This window comes from Bufo gargarizans, chromosome 5, assembly GCF_014858855.1.
Source record: "Bufo gargarizans isolate SCDJY-AF-19 chromosome 5, ASM1485885v1, whole genome shotgun sequence".
Classification (NCBI taxonomy): domain Eukaryota; kingdom Metazoa; phylum Chordata; class Amphibia; order Anura; family Bufonidae; genus Bufo; species Bufo gargarizans.
In genome coordinates, this window is record NC_058084.1 from 384,662,537 (window position 1) to 384,687,321 (window position 24,785).

At 45.3% G+C, this 24,785-nt stretch overlaps 1 protein-coding gene across 1 annotated transcript in view; it reads right to left on the reverse strand.

The window, feature by feature from the left end:
• NPVF (neuropeptide VF precursor) overlaps positions 1-24,785 on the reverse strand; it is a 178,041-nt gene that overhangs the window by 129,342 nt on the left and 23,914 nt on the right. The window contains exons 2-3 of the mRNA XM_044295633.1: positions 14,145-14,262; positions 11,648-11,741 (exon numbers count right to left, since the gene is read on the reverse strand). Of these exons, the coding sequence (XP_044151568.1) occupies positions 11,648-11,721 (74 nt within the window). The 5' untranslated portion in view covers positions 11,722-11,741; positions 14,145-14,262. The remainder of the gene's footprint in view (positions 1-11,647; positions 11,742-14,144; positions 14,263-24,785) is intronic.

The window sequence follows — 24,785 nt, forward strand, 5'->3', positions numbered from 1 at the left end:
TCGGCTTCCTTGCAGGAACATAGTTTATCTTTTTTTTTTTTTTCATCTGTTTTTCATTGTTTGTCTGTTTCACAATGTTTCACTGGTGAACCACCACTGTGGTATTATTTTAAATAATATGTATAAGTAAAAGTTATGTTTTAAAGGGGTCAATATTGCTGGACACTCTTTAATACAAGCTTAGTATCATATTATTGTTAAATATATTAAAACTTAATTGAATTACTGACGCAATATCAGATCTAACAGAATAAGGGGCTTTGAATGGGCGGTGTTTAGGCGTGGTTTGGGGCAGTGTTTAGGCGTGTTTTGGGAGGGACTGGGAGGTGTTCTGGGCATAGTGGGTGGGGTTATGGGTGGGAAAAGGGGCGTGTTGACCTGTCACTTTTTATTTGACGAGATGTCCAGCCCTATACTACTTCTGTTAACTGCGATTGCTTAATTACTTTTTGAACTAAGGAAATGGCAACCTGAAAATGCTTTTCTATCTTCTTATAGCCTTCTCCTGCTTTATTGGGCATCAACCATTTTCATTTTCAGAGTGTTAGGCAGCTGCTTTGGAGAAGCCATAGCTGCTGTGTTTTTGGGACAAGGATAGAGGAGTCTGGATATTTATAAAGCTTTGAAATTTTCATCACCTGACCTTTCCTAACTATGATTGTGAACAAGCCTTAACCCTAAGAGGATATTTAAAGAGGACCTTTCACCTGGAAAAACAATGTGAACTAAGTTTGCTGACATGTAGAGCGGCGCCCGGGGATCTCACTGCACTTACTATTATCCCCGGGCGCCGCTCTGTACTCCCGCTATGTCCTCCGGTATCTTCACTCTCTAAGTTATAGTAGGCGGAGTCTGCCCTTGTCCTGTGGGCGTCTCCTTCTCCTAGGCTGCAGGGCTGGCCAATCGCAGCGCACAGCTCACAGCCTGGGAGTTTTTTTTCTCCCAGGCTGTGAGCTGTGCGCTGCGATTGGCCAGCCCTGCAGCCTAGGAGAAGGAGACGCCCACAGGACAAGGGCAGACTATGCCTACTATAACTTAGAGAGTGAAGATACCGGAGGACATAGCAGGAGAACGGAGCGGCGCCCAGGGATAATAGTAAGTGCAGCGAGATCCCCGGGCGCCGCTCTCCATGTCAACAAACTTAGTTCACATTGTTTTTCCAGGTGAAAGGTCCTCTTTAAGGTCTGAGACCTTGGTCAAAGTTATCTGAATGCTTAAATCTACTTGGGTTTCCACACTTGTGCAAGGTAACCCTTTCCTTTTTTCACTCTAAGGGTCCATTCACACGTACGCAGTGTTTTTCGGATCTGGGGGATAAAAATGCCTAATCTTGTCCACCGCTGCGGACAAGAATAGGACATGTTCTATTTTTTTGCGGAGCCGCGGACCAGAAGTTCGGGGCTGTAGACTGGAAATGCTGATTCAGACAGCACACTGTGTGCTGTCCGCATCTTTTCCATCCCTATTGAATTGGATTCATCCCTATTGAATGGGTCTGCACCCGTTCCGCATAATTGCGGAACGGATCCGGACCCAAAGTGCGGACGTGTGAATGGACCCTTAAATTGTAAAAAAATAACATACTGTAATACACTGATGTTTCTTAAAATATTGAAATTATTATTGGTATTTTACCAGCAGTAAAGATTAAAAAGGGTTCTCCGGGATTTAACTTTAATGCCCTATACTTGAGATAGGCTATCAATGTTTGATCGGTATAAAACCTCTTAAGAATAGACACCAATGTTAACATCTTAGAGAACTGCTATAACTGATGGAAAAAAGTGATTTAAGTAAACCTTCCTTCTTTCATAAATGACCATGTAAGGCCTCTTTCACACTTGCGTTGTCCGGATCCGGCTTGTACTCCACTTGCCGGAATTACACGCCGGATCCGGAAAAACGCAAGTGTACTGAAAGCATTTGAAGACGGATCCGTCTTCAAAATGCTTTCAGTGTTACTATGGCACCCACAGGGGTGTATCTATCACAAGGCAAACAAGGCATTTGCCTAGGGCGGCACTTGAAAAGGGGGCGGCAAAATGCCTTGTTTGCTTAGTGATAGTTACACAATATGCTAAATATATTTTTTGCCCCTTGTCCGATCCTTCATTATGTGAGCGGCATCGCCGGCGCCGCATAGTGAAGGAGTTGAAAAACTTACTTCCTCCCCCTCCTGACTTCCTCCCGACCTCCCCTGCCTTTTGCGTCCTCACATTGCCGTTGTGACGTCACACGGAGGTGGAGTCACGGGCCGGCAACGCTAGGGTGAGCCTTATCTCCTCCAAGTGCAGAGCGGATCCTGCACACTGTCATCGTAAACACTGAGGCCAGGCCCCGGCCACCAATGCACTGATCCCTGAGCCTGCTGTCTTTAAAAACTGTAAGTACTTAAATTACAGTAATTCACAAAAAATCTATTACTTAGTTGTTTTTTGGGGTAAGGGGGTTGGGACCCGTTGGGTGGTTAGAGGGGGGAGAATTAGGGAGGGATTAATACTGTACTAACTCTAGCTGCACATTGTTTTTTAACAAGGAAGGGGTAGGTCAAATTTATATTAGGGGGGTGCCCGCGTTTAGTCTCGCCTAGGGCAGCACAAAACCAAGATACACCACTGGGCACCCAGGACGCTATTAAAGTCCTGGTTGCCATAGTAGTAGTGGGGAGCGGGGGAGCGGCATACTTACAGTCCGCGCGGCTCCCGGGGCGCTCCAGAGTGACGTCAGAGCGCCCCATGCGCATGGATCATGTGATCCATGCGATCACGTCATCCATGCGCCTGGGGCGCCCTGACGTCACTCTGGAGCGCCCCGGGAGCCGCACGGATGGTTAGTATGCTGCTCCCCGCTCCCCACTACACTTTACCATGGCTGCCAGGACTTTAGCGTCCCGGCAGCCATGGTAACCATTGAGAAAAAGCTAAACGTCGCATCCGGCAATGCGCCGAAACGACGTTTAGCTTAAGGCCGGATCCGGATCAATGCCTTTCAATGGGCATTCATTCCGGATCCGGCCTTGCGGCAAGTGTTCCGGATCTTTGGCCGGAGCAAAAAGCGCAGCATGCTGCGCTATTTGCTGCGGCCAAAAAACGTTCCGTTCCGGAACGGAAGACATCCTGATGCATCCTGAAGGACGGACTGTCTATTCAGAATGCATTAGGAAAATCCTGATCAGTATTCTTCCGGCATAGAGCCCCGACGACGGAACTCTATGCCGGAAGACAATAACGCAGATGTGAAAGAGCCCTTAAGCCTTGATGCACATGACTGTTGGAAAAACTGGTACCATATGGCACTCTGTGTACAAAAATATGTATATATACAGTATATATATATATATATATATTTTTTTTTTTTTTTCATACAGGCACCAAATCAGATTCAATGCATTATCTGCTTAAAAAGCAGTCACCCATGTCAGCAGTTTAAGGGAGAAAAACATACTTTTAGGTTTTTAGACATATCTTTGCATGCTGGTACAATTTTTCACTCAGTATTGATTTCTATGGAAAAATTATTACCCATATGGCATCTGATGGAGTATGACGCAACATTTTTAGACGGCGGCAACCAGATTGGTTTACTGCGTTAGTAATCAAAATGCCAAGACTTATGACAGATTTCCCACCAAAAAGCTTTATTATTAATGTTTTAGACACTTATAGAACACTTTTCCAAAATGGGGATGGTCCATCGTAAATGGGCTGTTATGCAGTGGCAGTCGACTCACTGTGTCAATACAACAGATTTGGCTTCGGGTTATTCCCAAATTAGTAATCTATGTTCCCCCTGGTCTTTACCCTTTAACCTATATACAGGGATCTGGACTTTGCTGCAGGGGAAGCACCATGCCACTACCTCCTGGAATAGCCTCTGTTCAAGAGACTGCTGACACACAGGAGTCAAAGGACACCAGTGCGGAGCACCAAAGGATGAGGCAAAACTGTAGTCAGGGACAGTTCCGAGCACCAAAGGATGAGGCAAAACTGTAGTCAGGGACAGTTCCAGGTCAGGGCAGGCAGTTCAGAGTCAGAACGGAGATAAACAAAGGGTCAGAAAACAGTCAGAAGTTGGAAAATAGTTAAACTAAGAGCAGCACACCTTTGCAGGACACTAGTGGACTAGAGCCTATTAAGATGCCTTAAGTACCCCAAGGTGGCCAGCTGTCGGTTGGTGAAGGTTAGGGTGGATGCTCTGGCCCTTTGAGAGATGGGGAAACAGCATGCATAAACCATAGCAATAGAGGCCACAACCTCTGTAGAGACAGAGCTACTCCGGTGTTCGGGCCCGCTGGGGAAGAGGGGGTGGAGGGTGGGTTTGTACTGCCAGGGACTAGAGCGCTGAAGCAAGTGAGCAGTACACTGTGGCCATGATAGACTAGACAGTGTGAAGTTGAGCCAGATTTATCATGTAGAATAAGGCACTGTGATACATTTGGTGCAGTCTAAGCTTACACTGGCTAAATATTAGAGAGTATTAGTAAATCTGCTCCAATGTTCAATTACATCTTTGTACAGACTTACATTGGCACACGTTGGTGTCACAGGTTAAGGGGAAGGCAAAACACCAAATGCACACCACAACTAAAGCTAAGGAAGAGGGATGATGACCTCCTAGTAATCCCTAGGCCTTTCCCTAACTCCTGCCAGTATGAGCAGATCCAGATACACCAGATACCTAAAGCCCTGCTAAAACTGATGAGCCCTAGGATAGGTAGCAGGGGATGAGACGGCTGGTTCCTTCCAGAATGAAGGAACCTGCATCTCCCTGAGGCCTAGAAACAACACACACACCAGATAATAAGAAACAGCGAAGGCAACAAGTACTTAGCTTAGAGATGTATGGAGAAGCAGGAGATCCAAGACAAACCAGCACTAGCAACACCAAGCAGAAACTATCAACGGCATGGTCAGCAGTGTGAGGAGGATCTAAATAGAGCCTCATCACTGATAACAAGCGGCACCTGAGGAGAAGTGAGATCCTGCCAAACAACAACATACAAAGAGGAAAACAGAGAGACCTGTCAGATAGCCTCATGTGCTGCAAGTCTATCCGATCTTCTCACCTCTCTCACAGGAGGGACCGTGACAGTTGGTACAGAAACTTCCATAGAGTAACAATACTACTGTATACATACAGCGTATAGACTATAGAGCTGTAATATGGTTGTGTCAATAACGCCAGTAAGTTCAGAAATCTAGTTGCTGCTAGGATTTGGATAGTAGTATGAGTAGGCATTAGGCAAAAACTCAACATAGGGTATAGTCTTCCACATAAAATGTAACTTTTTCTTGTACAGCTTTGTGGTATATTTATGACAGTATTGATTAAGTACTTATATTCTGCCTGCTGCCAGTGTTATGTAATATGCAATTGGAAACTGTGGTCAATAATGACTCCTGCCTATCAGTGAGAAGATTCTGAAAGGAAAGATGTTTCAGGCCGAGAATGATAGATACAGTCTTAACATTAATGTTGATGTGAAATGTGCGGCACCATATAATATATACCCCTGGGCAATTAGTTTACTGGCAACAATTGATAATAATTATGTCCAAACAATCACGCAAGAAATAATGTACAATTAATGTGGGAAACTAGAAGTAATTGTTACCATTAAGGAATGTGCGTTTCCTCATGTCATTAACTATAGCAATGCTTTCAAGAATTCCTCATTTTATTATTCAAAGGGTGTTCCCAACTTCAGCATTGATGGCATACTTGGACATGCTATAAATGTATTGTTGGGACCCTCAACTATTGGGAAAATGGGTTTCTGACTTCAGGTATGTAGCATGACATGGCAGCTGTTCAGATGAACGGCCATCTGCGTAACCTGAATCTGCTAGAACACAGGCGTGAAGGGAACAAGATCAAGTTGCTTATCATGCCCATACTATGATACTGTGTCAGTTTGTTGCACTAGTAAATATCACCATTTTCTGGCACAAATGTCTGCTTTTGGTCGTGCAAAAATATTGTGTGCATTTATGCCGGAAGGTGGCCAAATCCCTGTCAGATGTCATTATAGTCAATGGGGATCCTACGATTCGCAGCATTATCCACCTGTGTCGAATATGGTGAATGTTGGTAGTCTTTTCTTCTTCTGGATCAGACTACCAGAGTTCACAACGCATATGTGAACCTACCATTTATTGATCTTCTCACTTAAAGGCTATGTACACCTTCAGAGGCAATTTTTGTTCCCTCCACCCTATGCCAGTCACTACAGTGATACCTGCACCCTGTGCCAGTCATTGCGCTGGTTGCCCACACAGCAGGGGCGGACTGGGCCGGGGGGCAGGGGGGCAATTGCCCCCCGGGCCTCCCTGGCTTGCTGTCCCGGCCGGCCGGGCCGGAATGAACTGCCACTTTAAGCCAGGGAGACGGGGAGCAGGGGAGGCGTGTTGCCGGCAGCCTATCAGACAGGCCGCCGGACCGGCGCAGGCGGCGCGATGACGTCATCGGCGCGATGACGTCATCGCGCCACCTGCGCCGGTCCTGCGGCCTGACTGAGCCGCTGCGCTGCCGTAAAGTGATTAGATCTGTGCTGGCTGGAGGCGGGACCAGAGTATTCCAGAGAAGCAGGGAGGTAAGTATAAGTCTGACTGACATTTTTTTTTTCTTCTTTATTTCTGTCCCTATCTGGCTACTGGCCCTGGGCCTGGCACTTTATGAGGGGGGTGGGGGGCACAATCTGGCTAGTGGCTACTCCTGGCACATTATAGGGGGGCCCCTATCTGGCTACTCCTGGCACATTAGTGGGGGGCCCTATCTGGCTACTGGCACATTAGTGGGGGGCCTATGGCTACTGGCAGATTATATGGGGGCCTATGGCTACTGGCACATTATGGGGGGGCTATGGGTACTGGCACATTATGGGGGACCTATGGCTACTGGCACATTATGGGGGCCTATGGCTACTGGCACATTATGGGGGGGCTATGGGTACTGGCACATTATGGGGGACCTATGGCTACTGGCACATTATGGGGGACCTATGGCTACTGGCACATTATGGGGGGCCTATGGCTACTGGCAGATTATAGGGGGGCTATGGCTACTGGCAGATTATAGGGGGGCCTATGGCTACTGGCACATTATAGGGGGGGGGCTAAGGCTACTTGCACATTATAGTGGGGGCGCTATGACTACTTGCACATTATATGGGGGGGCTATGGCTACTGGCACATTATGGGGGACCTATGGCTACTGGCACATTATGGGAGGCCTATGGCTACTGGCAGATTATAGGGGGGCCTATGGCTACTGGCAGATTATAGGGGGACCTATGGCTACTGGCAGATTATAGGGGAGCCTATGGCTACTGGCACATTATGGGGGGGCTATGGGTACTGGCACATTATGGGGGACCTATGGCTACTGGCACATTATGGGGGCCTATGGCTACTGGCACATTATGGGGGGGCTATGGGTACTGGCACATTATGGGGGACCTATGGCTACTGGCACATTATGGGGGACCTATGGCTACTGGCACATTATGGGGGGCCTATGGCTACTGGCAGATTATAGGGGGGCTATGGCTACTGGCAGATTATAGGGGGGCCTATGGCTACTGGCACATTATAGGGGGGGCTATGGCTACTTGCACATTATATGGGGGGGGGGGGCTATGGCTACTGGCACATTATAGGGGGGCCTATGGCTACTGGCAGATTATAGGGGGACTATGGGCTGATGGCAGATTATAGGGGGACTATGGGCTGATGGCAGATTATAGGGGGACTATGGGCTGATGGCAGATTATGGGGGCCCTATGGCTACTGGCACATTATGGGGGGCCTATGGCTACTGGCACATTATGGGGGGCCTATGGCTACTGGCACATTATGGGGGGCCTATGGCTACTGGCACATTATAGGGGGGCCCTATGTGGCTACTGGCACATTATAGGGGGGCCCTATGTGGCTACTGGCACATTAGTGGGGGGGGGCTATGGCTACTGGCACATTAGTGGGGGGGCTATGGCTACTGGCACATTAGTGGGGGGGCTATGGCTACTGGCACATTAGTGGGGGGGCTATGGCTACTGGCACATTAGTGGGGGGCTATGGCTACTGGCACATTAGTGGGGGGGCTATGGCTACTGGCACATTAGTGGGGGGGCTATGGCTACTGGCACATTATAGGGGGGCCTATGGCTACTGGCACATTATAGGGGGGCCCTCTCTGGGTACTGGCACATTATAGTGGAGGGGGCCTATGGCTACTGGCACATTATAGGTGGGCTCTATCTGGCTACTGGCACATTATAGGGGGGCCCTATCTGGCTACTGGCACATTATAGGGGGCCCTATATGGCTACTGGCACATTATAGGGGGCCCTATCTGGCTACTAGCACATTATAGGGGGCACTATGGGGACATTAGCTCAACTGGGGATATTACAAGGGGGTATTTTGTGCACTGTCTATTATAAGGAAAATTATTTCTACTGGGGGGGGGGGCATTATGGTGGGTTTTATTACTCCCCCATGGTATGACCCCCTAGTAGCAGCACCAGCCTCTCCCTGCTCTGCTATCCCTCTGCCCCTTCTCCAAATCCTTATTATGAAATCTTTCTCATTAGGATAAAACACAACATCAGCTCCCCCGAGCCCCCGACCAAAGTGTGGAAGTGGCGTCCGAGATCCCCAAGGGTCAAGTAACTGTAAGTTTTCAAATAAAATATGTTTATGTTATACACATATAGCCTACACTGTGCCACACAATATACAGTTTCTCCTGCAAAAGTCATCAAGTGTCATGGGGGGGACACAGAGCAGCGCCCAGCGGGGAGGAGAGAATACACGGATGCAACACTGTATCAGCCAGAAAATGACACTTTCGGCATTATACCAAAAATGCAATTTTCGGCTGATATGTTTCGGCGGCCGATATATCGGAGCATGCCTAGTTTATTTTGTTTTACTGTGTTGTAATTTACATGGCTGACGAAAGTGGCAAGGGGGGGGGGGGGGGTCAGGAGGAGGCAAGGGAAATGGGAAAGCAGGAGGGGGGCTCAGTGGGCCTCTGGGTGTTACTTGCCCCCTGGGCCAAAAGTTGCCAGTCAGCCCCTGCCACACAGCATAGGATTTCATTTAAACTTCTTTCACCCACAAAGCTCACACCACCCTCTATCTCTTTCCTCATCTCTGTACACAACCCTACCCATGTTTTCTGAGGTTTACGACTATCATCTTATTGTTTGACTTGTTTATCAGTTTGTTACTTTTTTAATGTCTGGTTTTATTTTTTACATGTATCCTCTGCTTGTAAAGTGCTGCAGAATATGGTGCTTTATAAATGAAGATTATTGTTAGTGTTGAGCGAATCGAAGCCAAATGAACTGACTTTATCCCAAATTTCAGGAAAAAATTTCATTAGCCACAAAGCTGAATTTCGTCACGCTTAGTTTTAACAAATCTTTTTCTCCTGTAATCGCGATAAAAAAAAGCATACTACCCTCATCCATTTCTTCAATCAAGATGGGCGCAATGGCCTCACCTTATCCATTTCCTTGGGAAAAGGCCATCGTGGTCATCTTGATTGAAGAAACCGAGCAAAATCTCACATGCGCTGACGTGTGATGTCCCAACATCACCACGCTGGCCGGGGCGTGGTGATGTCATCAGTGATGACATCACCACGCCCAGCCAGAGCGATGATGTGATGACTTGATCATGCCACCGCACAAAATTTTGCACGGTTCCTTCAATCAAGATGGCCGCAGTGGCCTCTCCACGAGCGAATGGATAAGGTGAGCACGTATTTTTTTCCTCAATTTTAGGCCTCAATTTTAATGTCAGATGCTGAGAATCCGCGATCAGCAATGAACGCAGCATCTGAGGGGTTCGGGGGGGGAGGAGTGGCACCATAGATGTTCTCCATCCATGCGCCTGTTACTTACAATGGAATCATAACAGATTTAAAAAAATTGTGCAATTCGGGGGAAGCAACCGAATAAAATTTTTGAGAACTTTTGTGAACATCTCTAATTTTGTGACATTATTGTGTATATTCTGAAATATAAAGTAATTTTGTATATTTTGCAGAATCTGGAATATTTTTTTTCTTATTCTGACATAATGACTATACTTTTATAAACTGTGACATCACTGTTTACATTATCATTATACTTAAAATTCCTATGTGTGATGTTCTTGCTCTGTGACATCACTACTTTTCTTAAGATACTGTATATCCATGTTTATCATTACTACGCTTTGACTTCACTGTGCCATATCTGCATTATTACTGTGTGCGTTACTTCTGTTCTGCGTTCTCTATGAAATACTTGCATTATTCTTGCATTGTGACATCATTGCGTGCATCATTTATCTACAGTGACAATCTAGGTGCATTATCTCTTTACTGTCATATCTCTGACATCACTGTATTTACTATTTGTGGTGACATCACTGTGTGCATTACCTCTCTACCTTCACAAGCTACACTGATCATGCATGTTGTGGCCATTCATTTATACAGGGATGTATACCAAATCTATCATATTGAACTTATACTGTAATATACATGATATTATAAACTAATTTGTGTAATGTTTTGTGGGTCCCCTGGAGAATATTTATGGAAATAGTTTTTCTTTAGAAGATATTTAGCTACTAATTAGCACTTTATGTGCTTAGTGAGCAACTACAGAAAGCAATCAGAAGTGCTATATCCTGTTGTTGTTTTGTGTATTACATCAATTGAAGGCGGAAGGAGGAAAATCAATTATTTGACTTATCCCATTAATTCAAATTGGGTGGGTCCACATTCTGCATTGCAGAAAACCGATTGAACATGTTATGGAAATGGTTTAATATTTCCATTATTCAGCTAAAACTTTTTTCTAATTACTAAATACTTACATGCAGGGGCATAGCATTGGTTGCCAGTGCCTGGGGCTAGCCAAGTATTGTGCCCCCTCCCCCCCAACCTGTGAACATGCCCCTTTTTTTAGATGTTACCTGCAGTCCTGTGTAACACCACGGATAATACAGTGATAACTTTAATTCTGAGTACACATAATGTAGTAGATATCACCTGCAGTCCTATGTAACACCACGGATAACACAGTAATAACTCTTTGAGTACACATAATGTTGTAGATATCACCTGCAGTCCTATGTAACACCACAGATAACACAGTAATAAATCTCTGAGTACACCTAATGTAGTAGATATCACCTGCAGTCCTATGTAACACCACAGATAACACAGTAATAACTCTCTGAGTACACATAATGTAGTAGATATCACCTGCAGTCCTATGTAACACCACAGATAACACAGTAATAACTCTCTGAGTACACATAATGTAGTAGATATCACCTGCAGTCCTATGTAACACCACAGATAACACAGTAATAACTCTCTGAGTACACATAATGTAGTAGATATCACCTGCAGTCCTATGTAACACCACAGATAACACAATAATAACTCTCTGAGTACACATAATGTAGTAAATGAGTGGAAGGCCCCAGAATTCAGAATACGCATAGTGTAAACTGAAGTCTGGGGACGGTTTACAGCAGTGTGGGACAAATTCTCAATCCACACCCCCAACCCTACCGTAAAAGAGATATTTGGTTGGACGTAAAGTTACAAAGTATACAGGAGAATACAGCGCACATACCTCTTACATCCAGTGACGTCTCCTCTGATGTAGACTGTTTCTTCAACGTCTCCATTCGGAAATAAGTGACACATTTTTTCAGTGTATCCAGCACCTTGGAATTTATAATAAAAAGTAACTTTTATTTACATGATTAAAAGAACTCCATTGTGTCCTCAGGGGGACCCGTTTCGCGCAGATCACGCTTCATACTTGTGACCCTGACAAGTATCATAACTGCCCAGGTATCTAACAGGTGAATAGTGGTGTATTGAGGAGCAGAACATGTACACTATATCAGTGGCGCGCCTAGGGTGTTTGGCACCTGGGGCGGGTCCCAATACTTAAAAAATTGTAGTAACATGTAGAGGATACGGTCGGCACTGCTCTAGGTTTGGGATTTAATTTGGTGCTGCACTGATCGAATGTAACTAGTAGTGGTGGTGGTGCTCAGCCTGAAAAACAAGTAGTATTTGCAACCAAGGAGAGAAAAGAAAAATGAATGCGGCACTCACCAAAAATTACTCTTTGCAGCTTTATTCACATAAAAAGGTCAGCGTCATGCGGGCAAAACACAGCTAGGAGGCAACAGCCGTTCGCGCTTGTTGTGCTTCTTCAAGCTTTGGTGAGTGCAGCATTCTTTTTTCTTTTCTCTCTTTTGTTACTTTAAAAATTGCACCCCCCCTCACAGTAGTATTGCCCTCATTGTACAACCTTCACAGTAGTTTTGTCCATAAATGTGCCCCCTCACGGTAGTTATGTCCACACTGTGCCCCCTCACAGTATTTATGCTCTCACTGTACAACTTTCACAGTAGTCATGCCTACATTGTGCCCCCTTAAAGTACTTATACATTCATTGTGCCCCCTTCACAGTAGTTATGCCCTCATTGTGCCCCCCTCACAGTAGTTATGCCCTCTCTGTGCCCCCCTCACAGTAGTTATGCCCTTTCTGTGCCTCTTACACAGTAGTAATGCCCTGTCTGTGCCCCCTTGACAGTTGTAATGCCCTCTCTCTGCCCCTTCAGAGTAGTTATGCCCTCACTAAACCCCATAACAGTAGTAATACCCTTTGTGCCCCTTCACAGTAGTAATGCCCATTATGCCCCTTTACAGTAATAATGCCCACTTTGTGCCCCATAACATTTATGCCCACCCCCTTTACAGGAGTATTGCCCTCTGTGCCCCCTTCACCGGAGTATTGCCCTCTGTGCCCCCTTCACAGTAGTAATGCCCTCCGTGCTTCCTTCATAGTAGTAATGCCCATTATGCCCACATTATAGTAGTAATGCTCTCTGTGCCCCTTCATAGTAATAATGCCCTTTGTGCTCCCTTCATAGTAATAATGCCCATTGTGCCCCCTTCATAGTATTAATGCCCAGTGTGCACCTTCACATTAATGCCCAATGTGCCCTCTTCATAGTAATAATGCCTATTGTGCCCCCTCCACAGTAGTAATGTTCATTGTGCACCCTCCACAGTAGTAATGCCCATTGTGCACCCTCCACAATAGTAATGCCCATTGTGCCCCCTCCACAATAGTAATTGCCCCTTCATAATAATAATGCCCTTTGTGCTCCCTTCATAGTAATAATGCCCATTGTGCCCCCTTCGTAGTATTAATACCCATTGTGCCCCTTCACAGTAGAAATGCCCTCTGTGCCCCCTTCATAGTAGTAATGCCCTCTGTGCCCCCTTCATAGTAATTATACCCTTTGTGCTCCCTTCATAGTAATAATGCCCATTGTGCCCCCTCCACAGTAGTAATTCCCATTTTGCCCCCTTTATAGTAGTAATGCCCTCTGTGCCCTTTTGTAGTAGTATTGCCCTCTGTGCCCACTTTGTAGTAGTATTGCCCTCTGTGCCCCCTAGGGTGGCCAGAGGTCCGGTTTTAGGCCAGACAGTCCAGTTTTCAGACTACCTGTCCTCCATTCAGCGCAGGGCCTGGACAGCTACAAAGATCTCCATTTGAACTGCTCACGCTCAGACAGCAGCACTGTGCTGTCTGAACATCAGCTGCAGGGAAAAACTCACCCTCTCTGCCACCCCTGCAACTGACCTGCGGTTGATTTTACCTTATTTTTTTTAAATCCCCATCGGCTAATGAGTAGGAGGGGGCATGACCGAACGTTCGTATGTATTCGTACTGACCCAGAGAATGAAGGGCACAGGTCTGTTTTGCGGCAAAGGGAATTCCGTAGGTACAAAACCCTGTGGTATCTAAATCTATGGGACTCCTGTGGATATTCCATAAAAGTTTTATCTGCAGTCCTATGTAACACTACAAATAACACAGTGATAACTCTCTGAGTACAAATAATGTAGTAGATGTCACCTGTAGTCCTATGTAACACCACAAATAACACAGTGATGGCTCTATGATTACCGAAAATGTAGTAGTGTTACCTGCAGTCCTATGTAAAATCACAGATAACACTAGTGCTGATAATGTGGTAGTGTTACCTGCAGTCCTATGTAAAACACATATAACACTAGTGCTGATAATGCGGTAGTGTTACCTGCAGTCCTCTGTAAAACCACAGATAACCCCCTGTGTCTCTCCTACGGGACTTCATGCTGGTGGCGCTGCCTCCTCTTTCTTCTCCTTCTTCCCCCGCACAGAACGTACTGATGCAGCTGTGTCAAGACATAAGAACACTGTGGGCATGGTGATGGTGACACACACACAGGGAGAGGCACACACACACAGGGACGGACACGCACACATACATACAATAAATATTATCACATCACACATCACTGCTCCTGCCTGTCTGATTTGGTAAAGCCGGGCATAGATGGGCTATGTCAGGCTTTAGCAGAGTGGCCACAGGACAGTGGACACAGGGCACGATATGAATGCGAGCACAGCTGAATGAGTGCAGGGCAGGAGCCCGCATACACATCGCTCCTCCTGCCAGTGTCATACCCCTGTCGGGCATTTTGGGGGCATTAGGACTGAAGGACCGCTCCAGACCAGTCTATATGGTTGGTTGGATATGGGTATTCTTGAAGGCAGCTGCAAGCAGTGGGGTTTTGGGGGGGGCTCATAGAGGACTCAGGGGGGCTCATAGAGGACTCAGGGGGACAGTGTGCGTTCCTCCTACACCCCCCCCCCTGGAATTTTGGGGGCATTAGGTTTTGGATAACCCCTTTAACTCCTTGCTGCTGATTCTGAGTGTGCACATAGCCACCAATCATACCCCCCCCCCCCCTAAAGGTGACTGATGTGCTGGGAGGGGGGGGGGGGAGGGATATGATTTTTGCTGCTACATCTGACCTGGTTTCTGACTCCTACACCACATGCTGGCCATTTCACTGCACATGCCCTGCCTTGCACCAATACAAACACCTGACATCATGGGCATCCCCAGCTATCATCAGACAGGAGCCCCAGAATCAGGGTGTGCCCTAAGAGAAGCACCAGTCCTAGGGAGCAACGGTCTGAGGGAAACTACTGTGATAGCCAGAGCCACTACCACTCCCATCCTCTGCTCCAGCTCCTTAGGTGCTCGCTGCACATGTGCACTAGAGTTCTAGTATTCTGTTCGGCATAGGAAAAGAATACTGTAAACACCAGATCTGGCATATGCTGGACAGTGCTGGCGCCCAATCGATACGATTTACTATAATGGGGTCCGTCAGGTGTCCGGTATAAATACTGCCATTCTTACCACTGCATTCAGATGTATTCCATGCTTTTTTTGCCGGAATCTGCGACAGAGGCTTCTGCCGGAACCTCCACTGCAGAAGTGAACCTAGCCTTACACTGTATATTGTTACTTGTATCTTTATACTATATTATACTTTTTATAACATGAACATCACTGATCACAAAAGTAGGATCTGGGAATTTTCTAAGTTTAGTGCCATGCCATTCCTAACTACAGCATATCTATTCAGGTATGCCCATAACATAGCAAATTGTCATTGTCATATGCCAGATATGACTGGCGCAGGAGCATGATGCCATTTATGCCTTCATCTGTACTTAAATGAAAACGTTTACTCTGATGCTGATGACCTTAGATGCCCATCAACCTCTCAACCATGTAACAAAGCCAAAGGCAATTCTAAAATCCCCAGACCGACTGTCTGACCAGTGAAATGCAATGAGCCAGACACTGCTGGAAGATCCTCCTGCTCATTAGCAGCATCTGCATACAGCGAAGGCCTACGTATAATAAAAATCCAATCATTCCAGTCACTGCGGATAAATGAAGGCGACTTTTAACAGTTTTTATGGTCCAGCGATGAATATTTGGAGCACATTTCTGGTGAGCAGGCTCACTTACTGCGGTCATCGTTATAGTCACAATGGGCTGATTTATCAGTGGGAAAAAAAACTGGGCAATAAAACAAGAGGAAGGATTTAACAAGATGTCATTACTTAAAAAGCCAAAATGCCCTTTTTATTTTAATGTTCTCATAAACTTATTTGCTAAAATACAGACTTATTTAATGTGTCGTTTCGCAAACGAGCTTTTCACCACTGAGATCCATTGTAGGGAATGTGAACTAACAGTCTTTCTTAACGGCCAACCAGAGGATCCATTTATATTGCTATTTATGGGATACCGGGGAGCATTTTGCATCAAACATGTTCCTCTGTGGGTCTCGTCTCTTCATTGTCATTCTTTTTAAATGAATAATTTAACATGAGGCTTCTCTCTAGCCGAAAACAGATGAGTAAAGCAGCCTTCTTTGTTTTATCTGTCCCTTTATGTGGCACATTGAAGTACTGCTTACAGCCCTTATCTAAGGGAGACCCACATATAACTCTACAAAGACCTAGAGGCAAAAAGAGACAATGCAGCAGCACCCTGCAAATCAGATAAAGTACAATAATGCCAAAAATTATAGTGCTAATGCTACGCTTATTTATAAAGTGAGATGCTTGGCCAATGCATTTTGTACAAAACCATCTGAGCCCGTCTGCCGTACGTCAAGGCGATCTCTGTTAGACGGGTCCTAACACTAAATACTAAGTGTTATGCACCATAATGGCCGCCATAAAATTCAGGGAGTGTTGGATCCACATGCATGCTGGATCCACTCTGCTTTTTACCATTTTTGGTGCCATAATGGCTGGCCGCTGCATTGTCTCTTTTTTCCTCTAGGTCTTTCCCATGGCAGCGTGCACCTGCGCACTTGGAGGTGCTGACTAACCCCCCTTTTTTTTGCAGATCTATAATGACATACATACATCCTAAAGAGTTACTGTCTGCACTTACATGCATACTTCACTCTTCAGAGACATCACAGTGGCTACACTATATACTATACACAGCCACCCATGACTGTATACAGGAGATGATGCCGCAGACCCGCAGTGTAACTTCTTGCATTAATCCTGGTGATCATCTCACAGCTCATTATTAATAGGTTTCTAAAAGGAAATCATATTGCTATTACTAACAAGACCAAAATTTACTCCTTGGGTTGTAAATGTGAGGTTAAAGGGAACCTGTCAACGGGATTTTGTGTATAGAGCTGAGGACATGGGTTGCTAGATGGCCGCTAGCACATCCGCAATACCCAGACCCCATAGCTCTGTGTGCTCCCTGACTCACGTACAGCACTCATCTCAGGTTAATTTGCATATGTATCAAATCAGTTTTTTTTACACACTAAAAGCACACAGAGCTATGGGGACTGGGTATTGCGGATGTGCTGGCGGCAATCTAGCAACCCATGTCCTCAGCTCTATATACAAAATACTGGTGACAGGGATTGTCCATGTTTTTTTTTTTTGTATCTGTGCAGTATCTGTAATGAGATCTATAAATACCTGCTCCCTGATGCTCCATCTCAGCTCTATGACTTTTAGGCCTCAGAGGTGATGTGTCCCTCAGACATGATATGTCCCTAAGGTGCCTGTGAGCCAGCACTGACATGTGCAGTACCCCAGAGTAGGGTGGGGGTACTTTCAAATTGTTTTGTTCATTTATGTTCTGTCATTTATGTTTGGTATCCCAAGTATGGTAATGTATGGGAGTAATGAACCAACTCTAGCACGGCCTCTAAGGAAGCTGAGGTGTGGACTGTTTGCTCCATCCCGTAGCTCGGTCTAATCTAGTAAAGTAGTCAAGTGTTAGCAGGGAAGGAGAGAGGAGGACAAGTCCATGTGCTCCACTCCTCAGTACTAGGCCTCAAACTACAGAGATTAACCATTTCTACATGATCTAGGATGAGAAGACTGCCTTTTCATTACAATACTCCTGAAGAAACAAAGATAGAGGCAAAAGAAATTCCAGAAGCTGTAACGAGACTTAAAAGACAGGCTTTTTCCCTTTCTCATCCATTCCTTTAAAGCTCCAATTCCAAAACACTGGCTGAGCGAGGAAGTCCCTTCTATCAAAGAATGGATTACGGACATCAGTCTAGTAAATAGATTTGAAAATGTAAAGTGGTCTGCTCTAGGTAAATACAAAACGTATCTCTAGATTTGGTCCAAATGGAATGATTACATAACGTCTGATAAGTTTAATAAACATCGAGTAACGGACTTTACATGTGACTACGTTACTTGTTTACTGTTCTCCCCTGTTACCCCTCCTTCCCTTACCACTCTCCCCCCCCCCCCCCAATTTCTTCCCTTCCCCTCATTCTATTAAACTTACAGTCTGGGTCTTTCAAAATGGCCTCGGTTGTACCTAGGCCGGACTCCCCTTAAGAAATTATAGTTGTTTGAAATAATGTCTTATCATTGGAAAAGCTGATGCTTTGGACATGTTTTGAACAAATACCATCTCAACTTGTTTAACTTGACAAATACATTTGCTAAATATTAGATCCCTATAATTTCTGACATGAGCTCACAAGTAATGTGCATTTTCTATTCATGTTCCCACTGTTATTATCTACGAGATAGACTTATTCTTGTACATTTGGGATCATTTATTGCCGTACAGAACCTTTGACTGCACTGTTTGTAATAATTATTACCTATTTCTGTTAAAATTTGCATAAAAACTGAATTTACACAGAAGCTCTTATGAGAGTCATTAAGGTACACTGCTATCAAAAGCTATAGACATTACTGCTGTGAGTGGAATACTGCTGAGACACCATCCACACTTAGAAACGATCAGGTTGGTCATTTCCTAAACCTGTACGCCACAGTAGCTTATTACAGCGATCTTACAAAAAGTATCATTGTCGGCCTCAGATTCTGCAGAGGAAGATTGTAAACCTGGCGTATACCCGTACAACACCATCTAGGGAAGATTGCACTGTACATTGTTGGAACTGTGTTCTGGGACAAGTACTACTCATTTATTCTATTAAATCTGGCCGGTTTTCAAACTTCTACACCATACTCCGGCCATTGCACATTTAGTACCCCAGAGCAGGAGTACGCCAAATTGTTTACTGTTATGCATTGCATTTCACGGTTTGTTTGCCGGCTTTTAGTATCAGCGAGGAAGATTTGGCAGAGGTTGGTAGGACCAGGGTTAATCACCCTGTTCCTCCCCTCTTGCAAAGGGTAGGCTGGACATGCTTCCTGCTAGAAGGGGGGGCTCCTGTGTAGCTACAGTGTGGAGAGGACGCAGCTTGTAGTGCTTCTACTCCGGTTAGAGAACCATTAATTTGTCTCAATTGTCTCAATTCAAGCCCTGAGAGGATAAGAGACAGACAAGGGAAATGCTATATTCAGCTTCTGGAGACCAAAGACACCCTCATCACCATACTACCACTAGGCCAGGATCAACTAAGTGCTGAATCACCACTAACCAACCTGCCTCAATATCCTTGCTGGTGACAGAAGAGAATTACCCTAAAGCCTGCAGCTACTGTTTGTATTTTCAAGTTGTACGTTGCAGTAAAAGGACTCTGTTACGTTCAGTCCTGGCCTCATTCTTCAGTGCTACAACTTTCCCTGGAAGGAAGCCCAGGGAGCGACAGCCTGAGGTAGGACAGTGTGACACAACTGCCCTACATCAGGGTCACTACTACCACTGACTCCCATCCTCTATACCAGCTTCTACGGGGCTTGCAGCACGCACCCTACATGCCCTGCCTTGCACCCATACAGACGGTGACACCAAAGGCACCCCAAACTGCTATCTGGCAAGAGCCCCAACAACAGGGACTGCCCCAATGGAAGAAAGGGTGTTCTCTTCTTTCACTGCTCTTGTCCTAGGTAGCAATGGTGTAAGGAAAGCCACCATGATAGACTGTCTGCAGCCAGAGCCACTACCACTCCCATTCTCCGCCATGGCTCAGGGGCTTGCTGCGCATTGCTCTTGGGTACATGTCTCCGAGGTACCACTGGGTGAAGGGGAATATAAATAATAAAATCTTGGACAACACCATTAGAAGTGTTTAATACTGCTAAGGTGTCCTCATGATAGGTCATTAGTATTTCATAGGTGGGGGTCCAACTCCCAGCACCCCTGTCAATCAGCTGCTTAACCCCTTAAGGACCAGGCTCATTTTCACCTTAAGGACCAGGCCATTTTTTGCAAATCTGACCAGTGTCACTTTAAGTGCTCATAACTTTAAAACGCTTCGACTTACCCAGGCCGTTCTGAGATTGTTTTTTCGTCACATATTGTACTTCATGACACTGCTAAAATTGGGTCAAAAAAGTTAATTTTTTTGCATAAAAAAATACATTTTTTACCAAAAATTTTGAGAAATTAGCAAATTTCAAAGTTTCAGTTTCTCTACTTCTGTAATACATAGTAATACCCCCAAAAATTGTGATGACTTTACATTCCCCATATGTCTACTTCATGTTTGTAGCATTTTGGGAATGATATTTTATTTTTTGGGGATGTTACAAGGCTTAGAAGTTTAGAAGCAAATTTTGAAATTTTTGAGAAATCTTCAAAATCCCACTTTTTATGGACCAGTTCAGGTTTGAAGTCATATTGTGAGGCTTAGATAATAGAAACCTCCCAAAAATGACCCCATTCTAGAAACTACACCCCTCAAGGTATTCAAAACTGTTTTTTCAAACTTTATTAACCCTTTAGGTCTTCCACAAGAGTTAATGGCAGATGGAGAAACAATTTTGAAATTTCTATTTTTTGGAAAATTTTCCAATATAATCAATTTTTTCCAGGAGTAAAACAAGGGTTAACTGCCAAACAACACTTAAAATGGGTTGCCCTGATTCTGTAGTTTGCAGAAACACCCCATATGTGGTCGTAAACTACTGTTTGGCCGAACGGTAGCACATAGAAGGAGGGGAACACCATATGGGTTTTGGAAGGCAGATTTTGCAGGACTGGTTTTGTTTATACCATGTCCCATTTGAAGCCCCCTGTTGCACCCCTAGAATAGAAATTTCAAAAAAGTGACTCCATCTAAGAAAGTACACCCCTCAAGGTATTCAAAACTGGGTTTACAAACTTTGTTAACCCTTTAGGTGTTCCACAAGAGTTAATGGCAGATGGAGAAACAATTTTGAAATGTCTATTTTTTGGAAAATCTTCCAATATAATCAGTTTTTTCCAGGAGTAAAACAAGGGTTAACTGCCAAACAACACTCAAAATGGGTTGCCCTGATTCTGTAGTTTGCAAAAACACCCCATATGTGGTCGTAAACTACTGTTTGGCCGAACGGTAGCACATAGAAGGAGGGGAACACCATATGGGTTTTGGAAGGCAGATTTTGCAGGACTGGTTTTGTTTATACCATGTCCCATTTGAAGCCCCCTGTTGCACCCCTAGAATAGAAATTTCAAAAAAGTGACTCCATCTAAGAAAGTACACCCCTCAAGGTATTCAAAACTGGGTTTACAAACTTTGTTAACCCTTTAGGTGTTCCACAAGAGTTAATGGCAGATGGAGAAACAATTTTGAAATTTCTATTTTTTGGAAAATTTTCCAATATAATCAATTTTTTCCAGGAGTAAAACAAGGGTTAACTGCCAAACAACACTCAAAATGGGTTGCCCTGATTCTGTAGTTTGCAAAAACACCCCATATGTGGTCGTAAACTACTGTTTGGCCGAACGGTAGCACATAGAAGGAGGGGAACACCATATGGGTTTTGGAAGGCAGATTTTGCAGGACTGGTTTTGTTTATACCATGTCCCATTTGAAGCCCCCTGTTGCACCCCTAGAATAGAAATTTCAAAAAAGTGACTCCATCTAAGAAAGTACACCCCTCAAGGTATTCAAAACTGGGTTTACAAACTTTGTTAACCCTTTAGGTGTTCCACAAGAGTTAATGGCAGATGGAGAAACAATTTTGAAATTTCTATTTTTTGGAACATTTTCCAATATAATCAGTTTTTTCCAGGAGTAAAACAAGGGTTAACTGCCAAACAACACTCAAAATGGGTTGCCCTGATTCTGTAGTTTGCAGAAACACCCCATATGTGGTGGTAAACTACTATTTGGCTAAACGGCAGGACATAGAAGAAGGGGAACGTCATATGGTTTTTGGAAGGCAGATTTTGCTGGACTGGTTTATTTACACCATGTACCCTTTCAAGCCCCCTGATGCCCCCCTAGAGTAGAAACTCCATAAAAGTGACCCCATCTAGGAAACTACGGGATAAGGTGGTTGTTGTTTTGGGACTATTTTTGGGGTAAATTAGATTTTTGGTTGCTCTATATTACTCTTTTTTGAGGCAATGTAACAAAAAAATTAAATTCTAAAATTGTTTCTACATTCGCTATTTAGTTTTGTGGAACACCTAAAGGGTTAACATAGTTTGTAAAGTAACTTTTGAATACCTTGAGGGGTGTAGTTTCTTAGATGGGGTCACTTTTTTGGAGTTTCTAGTCTAGGCTACATCAGGGGGGGCTTCTAATGGGACATGGTGTAAAAAAAAAACTGTCCATCAAAATCTGCCTTCCAGAAACCGTATGGAGTTCCCTTCGTTCTATGCCCTGCCGTGCGGCTATATAGCCATTTACGACCACATATGGGGTGTTTCTGCAAACTACAGAATTGGGGCAATAAATGTTTAGTTTTGTTTGGCTGTTAACCCTTGCTTTATTACCGGCAAAATGGATTTAAATTTAAATTTTGCCCAAAAATAGGTGTTTTGGCACCGTTTTTATTTTATATTTTTAACACCGTTCATCCGAGGCGTTTGGTAAAAAGTTATTTTTATAGCGACGACTTTTACGCACGCGACGATGCCCAATATGTATGGCTCTCAGACTTTGGAGACACTAAGCAGGCATCCTAAAACTGTGGCCCTCCAGATGCTGTAAAACTACAATTCCCACCATGCCCTGATGATGGCTGTAGGTTGTCTGGGCATGCTGGGAGTTATGGTTTTACAACATCTGGAGGGCCGCAGTTTGAGGATGCCTGCACTAAAACTAATATTTTTTGGGGAAAGAAAAATTGTTTTCGTGTCTCCAAAGTCTGAGAGCCATAGTGTTTTATGTTCTCTAGTGGACTGTTGGGGATTATAAAAATTTAGTACTCCATGGAAGTGTGATACTCCCTGAAGCAATCGATAATGCAGAGGCCCGGATGATCGGGGCACGTGTCACATTGAGTGGTGGTGTCCTTCCGTATCCCCCTCTTGTGACACACTCTGCACTTTTTTTGGGTTCGTCCCTTCTTTCCAGTATGGGGGACCACACCTGGAAAGTGTTGGCCAGGGACGATCCGGGCGCCTCCAGTTCCCGAGGTACTCCGGCCTGCTCTTTCCCGGTCCGAAAAGATCAGGTCCTTGAGGACTGCCTCATAGAATTGGAGGAATGTCCCTGTGCTGCCAGCGCTTCGGGATAGTACAAAAGAGTTGTACATGGCAACCTGCACCAAGTAGACCGCAACTTTTTTGTACCATGCCCGGGTTTTGCGCATGGCGTTATATGGCGTGAGGACTTGATCAGAGAGATCAACTCCTCCCATATACCGATTGTAGTCGACGATACAATCGGGCTTGAGGACCGTTGCCGCGGTACCTCGCACAGGGACTGGGGTGGTGCTGTTACCGTGGATTGTGGACAGCATAAGGACATCCCTCTTGTCCTTATACCTGACCAGCAACAGGTTTCCACTGGTAAGTGCACGGGTCTCACCCCTGGGGATAGGTACCTGGAGGGGGTAGGCAGGGAGGCCGCGTTGATTTTTCCGCACGGTCCCACAAGCGAACGTGGATCTGGCGGCAAGGGACCTGAACAAGGGAATGCTGGTATAAAAGTTATCCACGTACAAGTGGTAACCACTATCCAGCAGTGGGTACATAAGGTCCCACACGAGTTTCCCGCTAACACCCAGAGTGGGGGGACATTCTGGGGGTTGAATACGGGAATCTCGCCCCTCGTACACACGAAATTTGTAAGTGTACCCTGAGGTACTCTCACAAATTTTGTATAGCTTCACGCCATACCTCGCCCGCTTTGTGGGAATGTATTGGCGGAAACTGAGTCTCCCCTTGAACGCAATGAGAGACTCATCAACCGCGACCTCCCTTCCAGGTACGTAGGCCTGCTGAAATGTGGCCCCAAAGTGATCGATGACCGGCCGTATCTTATACAGCCGGTCATAGGCAGGATCACCTCGGGGTGGACATGCTGCATTATCGGAATAATGCAGACATTTCCGGATGGCCTCAAACCGGTGACGTATCATGACCATACTGTACAGTGGGGTCTGGTACAGGACGTCCCCACTCCAGTATTGCCTGACACTGGGTTTTTGGACTAGACCCATATGCAGCACGAGGCCCCAAAATGTCCTCATCTCGGCTGCACTGACCGGCGTCCAGCCACCGGGTCTAGCCAAAACTGAGCCTGGGTTTTGAGCGACGAACTGTTGGGCGTACAGATTCGTCTGCTCCACCATCAAATTCACCAGTGGGTTACTGAAAAAAAAACTAAAAAAGTCTATTTCAGTAAACCCCACTGTGGGAATCTGGATTCCAGGATTGCCAGCGAAATCCGGAATCTCAGGCTCAAAGTCCACTGGGGGACACCAGCTAAGTTCATCGGCAGGGGGCTCCAGTGAACTTATTTGGTGGGCCGGGAAACCAGTACGAACCCCAGGGCGGCTCGTACTAGGGTGGGCCACAGGATCCCTAGCATGTGTGGCCCCTGGCTCCGCCTGGCGGCGTCTCCGCTGCCTTGGTGGCTCATCGTCATCCGATGATGATGAGGAGGATGCGGATGACAAAAGGAACGTGGGGTCATCCTCATCCTCACTGGGGCTCTCAGAGTCGGAGGCAATCTGGGCA